Raw genomic sequence first — 15,677 nt, 5'->3', positions numbered from 1 at the left:
AGCCTCTCTGCTGCCCAGCCTCCCCCGCCCCGGGTCAGGGGTTGGAGAGAGGGCCCTCCTCCCTAGGCAGGGTCACGGTTTCACCTTCTCTCGCTGCCGTTCCAGTCCCCCACCCCACCCCCGCGCGGCGCCTCTCCTCGGGAGCCATGGTGTCGGTCCCCGGAACCCCAAGGCCCGGCGGGGACCGCGGGGAGCCAGCTTCCTCCGAGGGTCGGGAGGAGCTGGGCAGCCCGCGGCTCCCGTCCTCCGCGTCCTTCTCGCGGTGGCTGGCCGCGAGCCCGGGGGCGGGCGGCTCGCCGCTGCGCCTGGTGGGGTGGGGCGGGATGGCGGCTTCCGCGTGGCTGGAGGCCGGCCTGGCCCGGGTGCTCTTCTACCCGACGCTGCTCTACACCGTGTTCCGCGGGAGGGTGCGCGGCCCGGCACACCGCGACTGGTACCACCGCATCGACCACACGGTGCTGCTGGGCGCGCTGCCGCTGCGGAGCATGACGCGCCGGGTGAGAGAGGCCGCCGGGCCGGGCCGGGCCGGGCCGGGAGCGGGCCCCGGGCCTCGGCGAGCGCCCCACGGCCCTCGCTGAGCCCCCCTCTTTGCTTCGGCAGCTGGTACTGGACGAGAACGTGCGCGGGGTGATCACCATGAACGAAGAGTACGAGACTAGATTCCTGTGTAACACCGCGAAGGTGAGGAGCGGGGTGGGGGCCCGGCCCCGCCAGCCTGCCCGGGGGCTCGGGCTGGTGAGAGCTGGGGGAAGCTAGGGCGAGGTGGGACGCGGCGGGTGACTGTGTCTCCCAGACGAGTGAGTGGCAGACGCCGAGTTGCCTTCTCAAGCATTGAGTATGCGCAGCAAGTTAAATGGCTGCAGGTGGAAAGCCGCCGAAGTTGATCAAAGCAGAAGGAAGTCGTGCGAGTCTGGAGCTCGGGCGACTCAGGTGGCTTGAGGCAGCATCAGAAGTGTCCTGGGCACTGTCTGAAAAAGAGAGCGAGCTAACCCGGTGTGGGTGTCTCACTCCTGGACTTCCAGCTCGAATAGGCAAGGCAAGAGGAGGATCGTTGGAAGTTCCAGTCCAAGATGGTCTATGTTTTTGTTTTTTTAAATTTTCCGGAGCTGAGGACTGAACCCAAGGCCTTGTGCTTGCTAGGCAAGCACTCTACCACTGAGCTAAATCCCTAACCCCTGGGATGCAGTTCTTTATGTGCACATATATGTTACTTTTTTTTGTTGTTTATTTTGAGACAGGGTCTTAAGTCGATGATGAACTTGATCTGATTATCCTGCCTCCATTTCCCAAGTACTGAGATTACAGGCATGTGCTAATACACCCATCTTGTGTTTGTGATTTTGGTCACTATCCTCAGTAATTAAAATTGTGATTTGTATGCCTTGCCGATTTCATTCATGCTCATTCAACACTTACTTTAGCACCAAGTATGAATTAGGCAATGTATTAGCTTTGGAGATGAAGGCCAACCCTAAGAAAAAAAGCCTTTTTAAGAGGTCCAGCCTAGTCTATGGAGCGAGTTGTTCCAGGGCATCCAGGGCTACACATAGAAACCCTGTCTCCAATAAATGAATGAATGAATGAATGAATGAATGAATGAAAAAAAGGAGGGATGTGGCTCAGCACTCTGTGTGTGCAGGTGGGAGGATCAGGAACTTGAGGCCAGCCTGGGCTACATGAGCCTATGGCTAAACACAAAATCACACAGATTTAAAAAAAAAAAAAAAAAAGCACACTCCCTCTCGGACCAGGCATAGTGGCACACTTTTAATCCCAGCACTTGGAGGGCAGAGGCTGGTGGATCCCTGAGTTCAGGGCCAGCCTGGTGTACAGAGTGAGTTACAGGACAGCCAAGGCTATGCAGAGAAACCCTGTCTTATATATACTATGTCAATGTATATACATTCCTTATTATATATTCTGTGTCAATAAGTTATCATTGAAAAACTGCAGAACAGACTGGGGAACGTATTTCAGTTGATAAAAGGCTTGCCTAGTGTATGTGAAGCCCAGTGTGGAACAGAAAACAGGTGTGGTAGTGGGGTAGAGCCCATAATCCCAGCACTGGAGATAGAAGCAGGAGGGTCAGAGATTCAAGTTCACCTGGGTAGTTCGAGACATACCTAGGCTATATGAGGCCCTTTCCGAGAAAAGAAAAGGGGGAGGGGGGAGACACACAAAAGAGCGTGTCACTGTTCCTTGAATTTCCCCGAGTGCTGTCACCAGGTCTCAGGGGTCATTATCTATCAGAGTTGGTATTCACTAATGTAGTCAGTTGTATAAATGCAGGGGTGACTGAAGCTATACAGACAATGCCTGGTCTCTGAATGTGAGGCACTGGCATTTGTAAGACGGAGCTTCTCAGCCCACTAGCCTAGAGGTAAGAAATCTCCAAGGCATGGCTGCATTTCAGTGTGTCTAAGGATCCTCTGGCAGCCTTGCTACATAGCAAGTTCTCACCTCCAGCCCCAGATAGTCTGACTCAGGACTCTTGAGTACTTACAACTCTGGAAGTGGTTCTGGTTCGATTGCTGTACAAGCAGAAATGTGCTTTCAGGTTTTGTTCATTTGATTGGTGGGATTAAAGTGGCCTTCATGCACTCATTAAGTTGCAAGGACTTGCTAAGAGTAGCAAGGAGCTCGACATGGAGGTGCACACCTGTAACTTTGGCATTTGGGAAGTGGAGGCAGGAGCATCAGCTCTTAGGCATCCTTGGCTACATAGTGAGAATCGAAAGCCAACCACCACCAACAAAGAAGTTAGTAAGAGTAGCTAGAGTGTACTTGAAGTCTTAAAGCAAAAATACAATTGTCTTGCCGGGCGATGGTGGCGCACGCCTTTAATCCCAGCACTCGGGAGGCAGAGCCAGGTGGATCTCTGTGAGTTCGAGGCCAGCCTGGACTACCAAGTGAGTCCCAGGAAAGGTGCAAAGCTACACAGAGAAACCCTGTCTCGAAAAACAAAAACAAAAACAAACAAACAAAAAAAAATACAATTGTCTTAATGTGGCAAAGGCTTTATTTCATTTCTCTAGTTACTTCTTAAATAACACACAAAGGCAGGTAGGTATTTTGTTTTGTTTTGTTTTATAGGGTGAAGGGAGTTTTATTCTGTAGCTTAGGATAGATAGCCTTGAACTCCACTCACAGTGTATCCTGCTCCAGCCATCCTAGAGTTGGGATTTTGGGCTTGAGCCCCACACTCCTGTGTGGTTTTAACTATCAGATAACCCCATTTCTTTTACTATGTACCCCTCAAAAATGGTAAAAAGATTTATGTATTTACAGCAAACTATACTATCCTTGCCTACAGCTGGATCACAGTATAGGTCCCAAATAAGCTAAAAACACAGCTTTGCAACATTAAGTGGTACTGGAAGTCTCTCAGGGCTTCATTTACCAGGCACTCCACCACTGAACTACATCCTCAGCCCCATAACTTCTGAAGCTGAATTTTTTAAATGTATTTTTGTTGTTCTGATGTTTTGTTTGTTTTGTTTTGAGACACTGTCTATGTAGCTGTGGCTGGTCTGGAACTTGGAACTCTTTATGTAGACTCAAATTCATAGATATCCTCAAGCGTTTGCCTCCCAAGGGCTGGAGTTAGTGTTTGTCACTACCCCTGACTAAAGATTCTTCAATTATGTGTCTGTGTGGGCAGGTGCTTACAGATGGCTGTAAGCCTCCCAGTGTGGGTGATGGAAAGTGGGTTCAGGGTCCTCTTAGCCACTGAGCTATATCTCTCCAGACCCACAGCTGAACTTTATGGAGCCAATATTTTGTAACTGAGGTTTAAAGCATCTGGAGAATATTTGAACATAACTCAAATAGCAGCATGTCTGCTTAATGGCAGGTCAGCTGTTCATTTTGTTTGTTTGTTTGTTTTTCAAAACAGGGTTTCTCTGTATAGCCCTGGCTGTCCTGGAACTCACTCTGTAGACCAGGCTGGGCTCAAATTCAGAGATCCCCCTGCCTCTGCCTCCCAAGTGCTGAGATTAAGGCGGGCACCACTACTGCCGGCCAAAAGTTGGCTGTTTCCAAGGCATATCTGGTCTAGGAAAGAGTCACATTATAATAACCCCTGGAACTTGCTTGCTGTCCCTTGGGGACCCCCTGTTCAAACCATTCACCTCAAACTTGTCTGATTTCCCTTTTTATTCTGTGGACCTGGCTCTAGGAATGGAAGAAAGCGGGCGTTGAGCAGCTCCGGCTCAGCACAGTTGACATGACGGGGGTCCCCACCTTGGCCAACCTCCACAGAGGAGTCCAGTTTGCTCTCAAGTACCAGTCACTGGGCCATTGTGTCTACGTGCATTGTAAGGCTGGGCGATCCAGAAGTGCCACGATGGTAGCAGCATATCTGATTCAGGTAGGAGAAGTGTCCCTGGAGTCGCCTTCCCTGTTAGAGATTTCCAATAGCATGGTTTCCTGGCAGGCCTGCTGACAGAAGGTAGTGTGCCATCGTGCTGAACAGCCAAGCCTTGTGCACAGGCCAGCCCATACTAATCAGGATAGATCAACATGAATTCTTTCTGATGTTGCTTCCTTAGCTTAAATGTGACAGGAAACTTAAAGGAGAAGGTTTGTCAAAGTGCTTGCCTACAGCAGGCCTAAAAAAAAAAAAAAAAAAAAAAAAAAAAAGAGTTTTGAAGAGTGTTCAACCCAGCAGAAGACTAAAAAGTTACTTTTTGTTTGAGATTGTGTGAGATAGTGTCTTGTTATGAGCCCTGACTGGCTGGGAATTCTCTACTGAGACTGGACTGGTGCCCTTTGTAAACGAGGCTGGCAGCAATCCTCCTGCTTCCTCCTGAGTGCCAGGGTTACAGGCATGAACCACCATACCTGCTTTAAAGACTTGCCAAACACTTGCTTTAAATGGCATGGTAGGGGCTAGCTCAATTGGTAGAGTGCTTGCCTAGTGTGCATGAGGCCCTGGGTTTGATCCTAGCACTGCATAAAACTGAGTATGGTAACGCCCAGCACTTGGGAGATGGAGGCAGGAGGATGGAGCTGAATGACATCCTCAGCTACAGGGCTGTATATGGCATTTCCTAGTAAAGCTCTGAATATTAGCTTTTGTTACTTAATGTTTACTTAGTGTGTGCACAACTGGGGTATTGCTCAGTCTAGACTGCCTGCCCATGTGTGAGGTCCTGACTTTATTCCCTGATACTAGGGGAAAAAAAGAATTACTGACTGGCAAGCATGATGCTTTAAAAATATTTAGATGGGCTGGAGAGATGGCTCAGCAGTTAAGAGCACTGGCCGTTCTTCCAGAGGTCCTGAGTTCAATTCCCAGCGTCCACATGGTGGCTCACAAGCACCTGTGATGGGATCTGGTGCCCTCTCCTTGTATGCAGACAGAACACTGTATGCATAGTAAATAAATAAACCTTTTTTTTTTTTTAAGTAAATGTTTATTTCCCAGCATTTATTTACTGTCCTTTAGGCTCCGTTCCCATAACAAAGAAGAGAGCTTTGACCACCCTCCCCCCAAAAAAAAACAAAACAAAACTTAGAAGCAGACGCTTTATAGTCCCTTATCATTCCCCGCAGTCTTTCCCTTTCCAGCTGACTCATTTTTGCTTAGTCCGGTTCTTGCACAGTATTTCCAGTCAAGTGGGTAGTTTAAGGAAATAGTGATCAATATAGCCTGTTAATGTGGACTATATGGGATTGAACTACACCTTTCATTATAGCCATAGCTTTCATTATACAGATTCTGGGGGAAGCTGGGTGTGCCTGTGCACTGTGTAAGTGCAGGCAGAGGATCTCTGTAAGTCTGAGGCCACACTGCTCTGTGAGCATGAGTTCCAGGTCAACTATACAGTGTGAGACTGTCTCCAAAAAGACCATAAGGAAAAACAAAAACACAAAAAACTTGCTCGAAGTAATCTCAGGAGGGTATTTGGGTCCAAATGAGAACTGACCCAGCAGGCTAGAACTGTTTTAATCCTATTGAGTTCTAAATCAGTATGCATCCTTAGAACACAAAGGTAACCCTCCTAAATTTAAAAAAAAGTACTATTTTTTCTAGCTATGGTGGTGAATTTCAGAAAAACATTTACCATGTGCTTTTAGAAATTAGTTTTTGTGTGTCTTGTGTCAGAGTCTCGTGTAGTCTAGGCCGGCCTCAACGTCTATTATGCCAGTGAGGATGTCCTTGAACTTGTGATCCCCCTGCCTCCCCTCCCAGGCACCCAGTGTGTATGGTCCTGGGCTTGGATCCAGTGTTCCTTTCAGGCCTGGTAAGCACTTCGCCACTGTGCCACACCCCAGCCTACTTCCAGAAACTCTTATTAAAATCCCACTCAAAAAGGGCAGACTAGACCTAAGGAATCTGGGGTCTCAGCTTCATGAGTTATTTGTTTCACTGTTTAGCAGAGTAAGAATGAACGGGGTTGTAGGACTGGTTGACTGAAGTAGTTCAGAGTGCTCTCATGGAACATGTCCTTGTTTTTCACAAGGTAGCTGCTGTTGCTCTGGCTGGTCTCAAACTCTAGCACCCCTGTGCTCATGTGACTTTCCAGCATACCACATCCAGCAAAGAAACATTTTTTTTTCTTTTCCTTTTTTTGTCCTGGGCATTGAACCTCGGCGATTTAAGCACATTAACCAAATGCTCTATTATTGAGCTATATCCCTGGCTGTCTTTTTACTAAAACATGGTTTCACTAAGTCACCTGGGCTGGCTTAGCACTATAACTCAGACAAGCTTTGAAGTTGTGGTCCTCCTGCTTAACCTCCTGAGTAACTGGGCTTATAGGCCTGCACTTCTCAGCCTAGCTGGAGCATGCTTTTCAAAGCCCTCTATCACACATTATTTACTTTATTTACATGTGCAGCTGTGTGTGGGCATGCCTACACCATGGCACTCATGTGGAGGTCAGAGGACAGCTCGCAGGAGTTAGTTCTCACTTGAGCATGTGAATTCCTGGGACCCAACTCTAGTTATGGTCGTCAGGCCTGGCAGCAAGTACCTTTACCCAGTGAGCAACCTTGCCAACCTGTTTTCTTCTTTCTTTTTTTTTCTAGACAGGGTTTCTCTGTATAGTTTTGTGCCTTTCCTGGAACTCACTCTGTAGGCCAGGCTGCCCTTGAACTCACAGAGATCCTCCTGCCTCTGCCTCCCGAGTGCTGGGATTAAAGGTGTGCTGCACCACCACCACCACCACCACCACCACCACCACCACCACCACCACCGCCGCCGCCGCCGCCGCCCTGTAGCTGGAGAATTTCTCTCCAGCTCCTGCCACCAAGTCCCGCCAGTCCCAGAGCCCACTTATAAAATAAACACACAGACTCTTACATTATTTAAACTGTATGGCCATTAGCTCAGGCCTATCATTGTCTAGGTCTTACTCTTATATTTAGCCCATTTCTATTCTTTACTTTGCCACGTGGCTCGTGGCTTACCAGTACTTAACATCTTCCTTGTCCTGGCGGCGGCTCCAGGCAGTCTCCCCTTTTCTTCCTCCTTCCTCAATTCTCAGGAATTTTAAAGTAATTAGCATCTCTCCAAACAGTGTCCTGTACCACTGACTCCCTTTAGTGTACCTGATCCTCCACAATCAGCTTATCAAACTTAGATCAAACAGCTGCACACAAAGAAGAGGAAATCTGGGCCAACTCCTCACGCCCGAGCACCCGGCTCACCCACTCGGAGCAGCCCCTCGCGGCGTCTCCCTCCGCAGCCCCGGAAGTGCGTCCCGGCGAAGCCACCCCAGTGGCTCCAAACAGTGGGGCTGGACACAGGGCCGGTGGCCTAAAAAGAGCACTGAATTTTTGCTGCACATGCTTAAGAATGCAGAGAGTAATGCCGAACTTAAGGGTTTAGATGTGGATTCTCTAGTCATTGAACACATGCAGGTGAACATGGCACCTAAGATGCACCGACGGACTTACAGAGCTCATGGCCGGATTAACCCATACATGAGCTCCCCCTGCCGCATCGAGATGATCCTCACTGAAAAGGAACAAACTGTTCCAAAGCCAGAAGAGGAGGTTGCGCAGAAGAGATATCCCAGACGAAACTGAAGAAACAAAAACTTATGGCACGGGAATAAATTCCACATAAAATAAATGCACATAAAAGTAAAAAAAAAAAAAAAAAATTGAGGAAGGAAAGGGGAGACTGCCTGGAGCCGCCGCCAGGACAAGGAAGATGTAAAGTACCGGTAAGCCACGAGCCACATGGCAAAGTAAAGATTAATAGAAATGGGCTAAATATAAGAGTAAGAGCTAGACAATGATAGGCCTGAGCTAATGGCCAAACAGTTTAAATATTGTAAGAGTCTGTGTGTTTATTTTATAAGTGGGCTAAGGGACTGGCGGGACTTGGTGGCAGGAGCTGGAGCAGGACGGTCAGAATTTTTAAAGTAATTAGTATCTCTCCAAACTGTCCTGTACCACCGCCCGGCCAACTCGTTTTCTTAAACACTAATTCTGAGAGTCCGGCCCCTGCTCCTAGGCCAGCGGCCCTGTTCTGCCTGCCCCTTCCTTGCTGGCTCATTTTCTCACCTTGTACTTCAGGTGCACAACTGGAGCCCAGAGGAGGCTATAGAAGCCATCGCCAAAATCCGCTCACACATCTCCATCAGGCCGAACCAGCTGCAAGTTCTCCAAGAGTTCCACAAGGAGATCGCTGCAAGGGCAGCAAGGAAAAACTGACGACATCTCTCACTGACACATCAAGAATGTGAAGGCTGTGGACGACAAAGAACTTGGCTCTACCCAAGTACAAAGTGTCAAGGGCAAAGGGGCTTAAGCCAGGACAACACCCCAGATATGCTGACAATAGATAATGTGCTTCCTTTGCCTGCCTTCTCTGAAATAACACTGTCGGATGGCTACAGAGAACAAGATTGTCTGGCTAACTCTTACTTTCTTCGGCAGGGTCAAGGAAATATTAATTTTAACAGAAATCTATTGTGTATCTGATATTTTGTGTAATGGCACCATAACAAAGACGTTTAATGCTAGAAAAGCAAAGAATACTCAGATCTGTTCTTTGTTACTATCAGAATCCCAATTTCAATTGTATAACTTGGCAGAATGCTTGCCCAGCATGTATAAGGCTCCGAGTTTGGTCCCTAGCACTTCCAAAAATAAAAATAATCCTAATTTCCCTGACCCTGTGGGACTTCCCTCACACTTGTGGAGCAGTGATCAGAATGTCAGGATGTATGGGGTGCAGGCAGGAATACTGACTCGGAAATGTCCAAGCCTGGAATCAGTTCCCCTTCAGAAGTCACCGGTTCAGGAGTCAACACAGACAAACATATCGCTTCAAAAACTTTTATTTGTACCAACAGTACCTAGTGCTTGATTTAGCTTAGAGTTTTTAAAAGACCAGAGATTGTATATATTTGAGTTTGGAAAACAATTTCTGCTATTAATCAGAAATAATTGTTTCTACTTTTCTGGCTTATCTGTTTGTATAAGCCAAAAATTCAACCAAAGTGTCTTTTCCTGACAGATAGATGAGAAAACATTAGAAGGAGTATCCTGAATTCTAGTGTTGATTCTTGCTGGTGAAGTACATTTCTAGCTTAGTCTGCTGTCTCCTCCAAATCCTGAAGGAAAACTCTTAATACTTAATTCTTTGTGGAAAAGTGACAACTAGCCCTGTTGCTGGCTGTGGACAAAAAGGAATGGGCCTTTCTTCCTGCATGGGAACCAAGGTGCTTCTATTAACACTGATCTGGTAAGGGGAGGCTGTGCCTAGGTCTGAGAAGAGGCTGCTCTAAGCAGCCTGAAGTGAGGCACGGGGTCACAGGGGACAAGGGCAGAGTTCCAGCAGCCACCTGAGCAGCAGTAGTGTGAAAAGCCCTAAACAGAGCACCCCATGAGCCTGGGGATGGGCTGAGGTGCTGCCCTCCTCATGTATACCCAAACTAACACATTACTCTGAACTGGGGGATTTCAGATTTGACTGGGGATGCACAGAAAAGGGAGGGCACAGGAGTCAGCTGTTCCTCTCATCACTGTCTCTCAGGCCAGCACAAATTGCAAATTGGTAAGCAGCACCTTAATGCCTCTTGTGACAGTTACAGCTGAAGTAGCAGGGTCGAGCTTATAGGTGTTGGCATCTCCCTTCTTATATCGATCCCTGAAGACGTAGATGCTTCCATTACAGCTAGCAATCTTCCAGAGGGATGGGGCAGAGCTCCAGGCCTCAGGAAGACAGAGCCGGGTGAAGCTGTCTAAAAGGGGATTATAGCACACCAGAGAGTCCCCCTCAGCCACAATGAACACCAGATCTTTATGCACAGCTGCATGCATGCGGCCTGCAAAGGGCAGTACATAGGGCTTCACGTGACATTTGTCAGTCTCTGTGTCAAAGCACTGGATAAGTCGGGAAGGTTTGGTAAAGAAGTCTAGATCATTCTCCTCGCCCCCTAGTAAGTAGATGATTCCATTGAGGTTGGCACCAGCAGCCCCAGATACAGCCACCTCTAACTGAGTTGTCTCTGTCCACACGTTATCACCTACCCGATAGTAGATGACTGCATTGGAAAGGGTATCCTGTAGTGTTTTGCCACCCAGGGAGTAGATGGCATCTTTCCCAGGCACAGATACCAGGGTATGCTGGAGGCGGTCCCGGGGCAAAGGAGCACACCACTCCCAGTCAACGGTGGCATTGTTGCATTTCCACATGCGCCGTGGTATGGACCCTCCCACTACATACAAGTCTCCACCATGCTTGCAGGCTGCAGTGATTTGGTGGCACAAGCTGTTTTGGCCACTTACACTGATGGAGTCATCTTCTGCACAGTGTAAGGACACAGCCAATGAGTGGGTACGAGATGACTCTTTCCCAATAAGGTAAATGTGCACATTCTCCCCAATTTCCTGTTGGCAAAATTGAAATTCTGACATCAGCTCATGTGAAGACTGCTAAGACAGGTATCCTCAATGGTCCAGACCTCACACTTAACATCTTGCTCCAACCTCCTCCCCTCCAGTTAGTAGGAATCACTCTGATTTTTTTTCTACTTATTTTCTTCTAGGCACTTTATGCAGGGGCAGAGAATCTGTTTTGGTCATCCCTGCAATTCAATTTATTTACATATTTATTCAAACACGGTCTTGCTTTGTAGCACAAACTATTCATACTTAGATTCTCCTGCTTCAGCCTTCAAGGGGAATCACAGGTATGGATCACATCTACTCACTGCTTTTTTGCTTTTCAGTGTGGGAAAAACATACAAGGCAAGTATCCTAGAAATTGAATTATATCCCAGGTCATCCCATGCTTTTTTTTCCTTTTTGGATTTTTCGAGACAGGGCTTCTCTGTGTAGCTTTGGCTGTCCTGGATCTCCCTCTGTAGACCAGGCTGGCCTCAGAGATCTGCCTGACTCTGCCTTCCCAGTGCTGGGATTAAAGGCGTGTGCCACTGCTACTTGGCATTTTTTTTTTTTAATTTTTTTTTTTGAGATAGGGTTTCTCTGTGTAGTTTTGGTGCCTGTCCTGGATCTCGCTCTGTAGACCAGGCTCCATCTCCTGCTTTTTTGATGTTGCTGTTATTTTGTTTTTTGATTTTGTTTTCCAACACAGGGTTTCTTTGCTTAATTTTGGCTGTCTTAAAACTAGCTCTGTAGACCAGGCTGTTTTGAACTCAGAGATCTGCCTGCCTTTGCCTCCCAAGTTCTGGGATTAAAGGTATGTGCCACCACCACGCATCTGAGACAGAGTCTTATATAGGCTAAGCTGGCCTTGAACCAACTATGTAGCTGAAGTTGATCCTCTTGTCTTCATGTCCACTTCCCATGTGTTAAGCCATCACACCTAGCTAGAACTGTTAACTCAATGAAGAAAACAGTTCTTGAAGATAGCATCAAACCAGGTGGTGGCGGCACATGCCTCTTACTCCCAGCACTTGGGAGGCAGAGGCAGGTGGATCTCTCTGCATTCAAGGCCAGTCTGGTCTACAAATCGAATACCAGAACCAATAAGGCCGTTAACACTGAGAAACCCTGTCTGGAAAAAACAAAACAACAACAAAAGAAGACAGTGTGAGAGAAGACAGTAAAAACTCTACAAGCTTCAAAGCTCATAGACTAATGGCTTCTGGGGTCAGAAAACACATCCGACTACCCAGTTCTTACTGACTTCAAGTTGGTGACTAATCAGTAGCTATCAAAAGAGGCTATGTCAGAGACTTGGAAAATGGCTTGGGTGGGTAAGGGCACTTGCTATATAAGCATAAGGACCTGAGTTTGGTCCTTGTGGCCCACATATGGAAGGAGAGAACTGACCCCTGCATGTTGTCCTCTGACCCCCACACATACACCAAGAAACACACATTCCCTGCCAAAAGGAAGAAAGACAAAGGTAAAAGGCCCCCGAGGGCTGGAGTGCACAGAGATTATGGCACCCCAATCCTTAAGAAATGTGCCTCACCTTCAAGCTAGTCCTGAGTGACTCTGCAAAAGTCTCTCTTTCTTCTTTATTAAAATTGATCCAGGCTTCTATTGCCTCTGTTGGGTTCTGGGAACATGGAACACCATCTGTGAGAGCCAAAGGAAAAGCATGGTCATTAACAATATTACTGGGTTTTGTTTTGTTTTTATAATTATGTGCATTGGTGTTTTGCCTGCATGTATGTCTGTGTGAGGGTGTCAGAAACCCTGGAACTGGAGTTAGAGACAGTTGTGAGCTGCCATGTGGGTGCTGGAAATTGAACTTGGGTCCTCTGGAAGAGCAGCCAGTGCTCTTAACCACTGAGCCATCTGTCCAGCTCATGTTTTCTTATTGTTTGTTTTGTTTTTTCTAGACAGGGTCTCAAAAAAACAAAAATAAAAATATTAAAAAATATTTTACATGTATGGATATTTTGCCTGCACATGTCTGTGCACCACATGCATGTCTGGTGCCCATGACCATCAGAAGATAGCATCAGATACCCAGAAACTGGAGTTACTGATGGTTATAAGCCACTGTGTGGATTCTGGGAATTGAACCATGGTCCTCTGTAAGAATAACAAGTGCTCTTAACCCCTGAGCCATCTATCCAGCCTCATCAATGACAGTTTTTTTTTTTTTTTTCTTTTTTTTTTGGTTTTTCGAGATAGGGTTTCTCTGTGTAGCTTTGGAGCCTGTCCTGGAACTCGCTCTGTAGCCCAGGCTGGCCTTGAACTCACAGAGATCCATCTGCCTCTGCCTCCTGAGTGCTGGGATTAAAGGCATGCGCCACCTCCGACTGACATCAATGACAATCTTAATGGGCTCTCAAGAGGAACCACAGCTGGGAGTAGTAGCGAATGCCTTTGATCCTGGCAGTTGGGAGGCAGAGGCAGACAGATCCCTGTGAGTTCAAGGCCAGCCTGGTCTACATGTCGAGTTAAAGGACAGCTATGGCTATGTAAAGAGACCCTGTCTCAAAAAAAAAAAAAAAAAAAAAAAAAAAGACAAGCCACTTTATTAGCCCACCATTCTATGTACTCGTTGATGCATGTTTATGAAGTTAACTTGAAATTGCCCCACCACTAACACTGTGCAGTGCTGGGGTCAAACCTAGGATCTCAAGTACACCAAGGAAGTGCTCTATGACCGAGTTACACCACTAACCCTGCCTTGCTTTTTAAAAGAAAAGTCGATGGCATAATATGCTCTCATATGCCACAGAAGTCACCTACCAGGCCATAGAGTGTATGCATAAAATATAGTTCCACCTCACTTGCAGGGGCAGAATTGTTATGTAAAGTTACTACCCAAATGTTTCCCATTTTACATAGCTTGATTCATCATCTCCATCAATTTGTTTTAGTAAATAGTCCTGTAGGCCTTCATGGTACAGGGCAGATGAAAACATCAGGCACGTCTCACTTCCTTTTGTGGGAAAATGATAGCGTTTTACTCTTTAGCTACTTCTGTAAGGCACTCTGTCTGACAGCAGCTACACTGAACCTCAACCTCAATCTAAATCTCTACCAGAAATGATAATGTAAACCAACAACGGTTAGTTACATAAACTTGAGAGTTCTCCTGAGCCAGACTATCCACTGAAAATCATTCTTGATCAGCTGGGTATGATAAGCCCCTCCATGAACTTACCTGAGATGATATCAGTGAGTAGGTGGTGGGGCAGGTGGAGAAACTCCTCTGTGCTCTGCAGCTGGGCCAGGTGGGTCTTGGCACAGTGCTTGGCAGCGGTGTAGAGCTCAGGGTCACTGTGCCTGTCTGCCAGCCACATCACCTGAAGGCAGTTCCCCACTTGTACTGTGCGTGCCAAAAACCGAGAACATTCCTCAAAGAGAGATGTCAGCTGATACATGTCTGACACCTCGTAAATTTCCTGCAGCTCATCAGCTCGAAGTTTCACAGTCCCATGGTATATATAATCAACCAGGAGCTGGAAAACAGACTCACTGACATCCTGCAGCACGATCACCCGGTTGTGAGCCTCTTTCAGGTTAGAAGTGAACATGGATCGGAAGAAGCAGCTCTGAGCTGACAGGACCAGCCGGTGGAGCTGAAACTCTCGGCCTTCCACTGAAATGGTGACATCAGCAAAGAGCTCCTCCTCTAAACACAGTTTCATAATGCCCTGAGCCACTCGGCCTGAGTGAGATCGGTCTCTGAAAGTATAGTTCACAAAGTAGTTTTCATCCATGGATGCTCCAGGCTCCTCTGGTGACTCCATGGTAGCCAACTTCTCTCTCTGCCAGCTATCTGCAAAGCAATACCACCCTAAGTATTTGAGTAATTCACAGACATTGTCCATGAATCCAACTGTCCAACTCAAGATAGGGGGAAACAGGAGCAAAGTGGGTTTGGACTGCCCTTATTCCTGGCACTGTCAACATGGCCCATGACATTCCTTCACCCAAAGTTTTTCTGCAGTGGGGTCTCTGCTCCAGTGAAATCAATTAAAGTTCTATCTCTGCTGTTTTTTTCTTGAGGGAAAATCAGATATTCCTGATGCTGAGTAACAAGTCAGATATTCCTGATGCTAGTAAGTCTTTTAACAAGTAAAAGACTTAGGTTGTAGGTCAGCTGGAGAGAAGGAGGAAGTCTATGATCTTAGAAGATTTATTAACCAAATAATTTGGATATATAACTAGTGAGACTCAGGGGAAGCATAATTAAACCAAAAAGAGAAGAAGAAAGTAAATAAAGCAAGACATCCAGTTATTGTGGTTAGATTCCCTCCTTGCCTGGACATAAGAGTGCAGACCCTCCTACATGAGGCCTGGGCCTGGACATCCATTACTTCCATCTTTACTCTTTTCTGAGCGGCTCTTCCCTACTTACCCACTCGCCCCAATGAGTTCCTAAAGAAGCTCCAGAGAGCCCAGCCGTCCCCGGCCGGGGGCACAAGGAAGTCCATAACCCTGTGCAATCGGACCGCGCCACCTAGAGTCGCCTAGGAAACGGTCTCCAAGGAAACCGTCCGTCGTCTCCCCCACCCTCCCTCATCAAAAGCTTAGCTCAGGAGCAGGGGAGCGGTGTGGAACTTAGAACCCAGAACGCCCACCCTTTCCCTTTTTCTCACCTGTCCGATTCTTTGCTGCTGCTTCTTCTCTTCGGCCTCCGCTGTACCGAGCAAGGGCTACGTACACCTCACGGTTTCCCCACCTGCGGGTCTTTCTTACCTGCGTTACCTCCTTTCATGCCAGTGCCCAAATCCGGAACCTCTGCTTCCCGCCCCGCGTCTGCCCGGAAGAAGATT

General features: G+C 47.3%; 2 protein-coding genes across 3 annotated transcripts; one reads left to right on the top strand and one right to left on the bottom strand.

The window, feature by feature from the left end:
* The first annotated feature begins 84 nt into the window (after positions 1-84).
* On the top strand, positions 85-8,991 carry Ptpmt1 (protein tyrosine phosphatase mitochondrial 1). The gene is made up of 4 exons (XM_028878838.2): positions 85-497; positions 601-681; positions 4,178-4,369; positions 8,533-8,991. Exons 1-4 carry the CDS (start codon positions 147-149, stop codon positions 8,668-8,670), a joined length of 762 nt encoding a protein of 253 aa, XP_028734671.1. The 5' UTR covers positions 85-146; the 3' UTR covers positions 8,671-8,991.
* Positions 8,992-9,283: 292 nt separating this feature from the next.
* Kbtbd4 (kelch repeat and BTB domain containing 4) lies at positions 9,284-15,673 on the bottom strand. Of its 2 annotated transcripts, none has more exons than XM_028878834.2 (4): positions 15,501-15,673; positions 14,060-14,677; positions 12,407-12,513; positions 9,284-10,854 (listed from the first exon to the last, which is right to left on the bottom strand). In XM_028878834.2, exons 2-4 carry the CDS (start codon positions 14,646-14,648, stop codon positions 9,994-9,996), a joined length of 1,557 nt encoding a protein of 518 aa, XP_028734667.1. In that variant the 5' UTR covers positions 14,649-14,677; positions 15,501-15,673; the 3' UTR covers positions 9,284-9,993. The 2 variants fall into 2 exon arrangements, with proteins under 2 accessions (XP_028734667.1, XP_028734666.1); XM_028878833.2 differs by lacking the exon at positions 15,501-15,673 and adding an exon at positions 15,260-15,448.
* Positions 15,674-15,677: the final 4 nt, after the last annotated feature.

The sequence above is a fragment of the Peromyscus leucopus genome, chromosome 4 (genome assembly GCF_004664715.2).
Source record: "Peromyscus leucopus breed LL Stock chromosome 4, UCI_PerLeu_2.1, whole genome shotgun sequence".
Lineage (NCBI taxonomy): Eukaryota > Metazoa > Chordata > Mammalia > Rodentia > Cricetidae > Peromyscus > Peromyscus leucopus.
The sequence above is the reverse complement of the archived record's forward strand: the minus strand, read 5'-3'. Positions and strand labels throughout refer to the sequence as shown.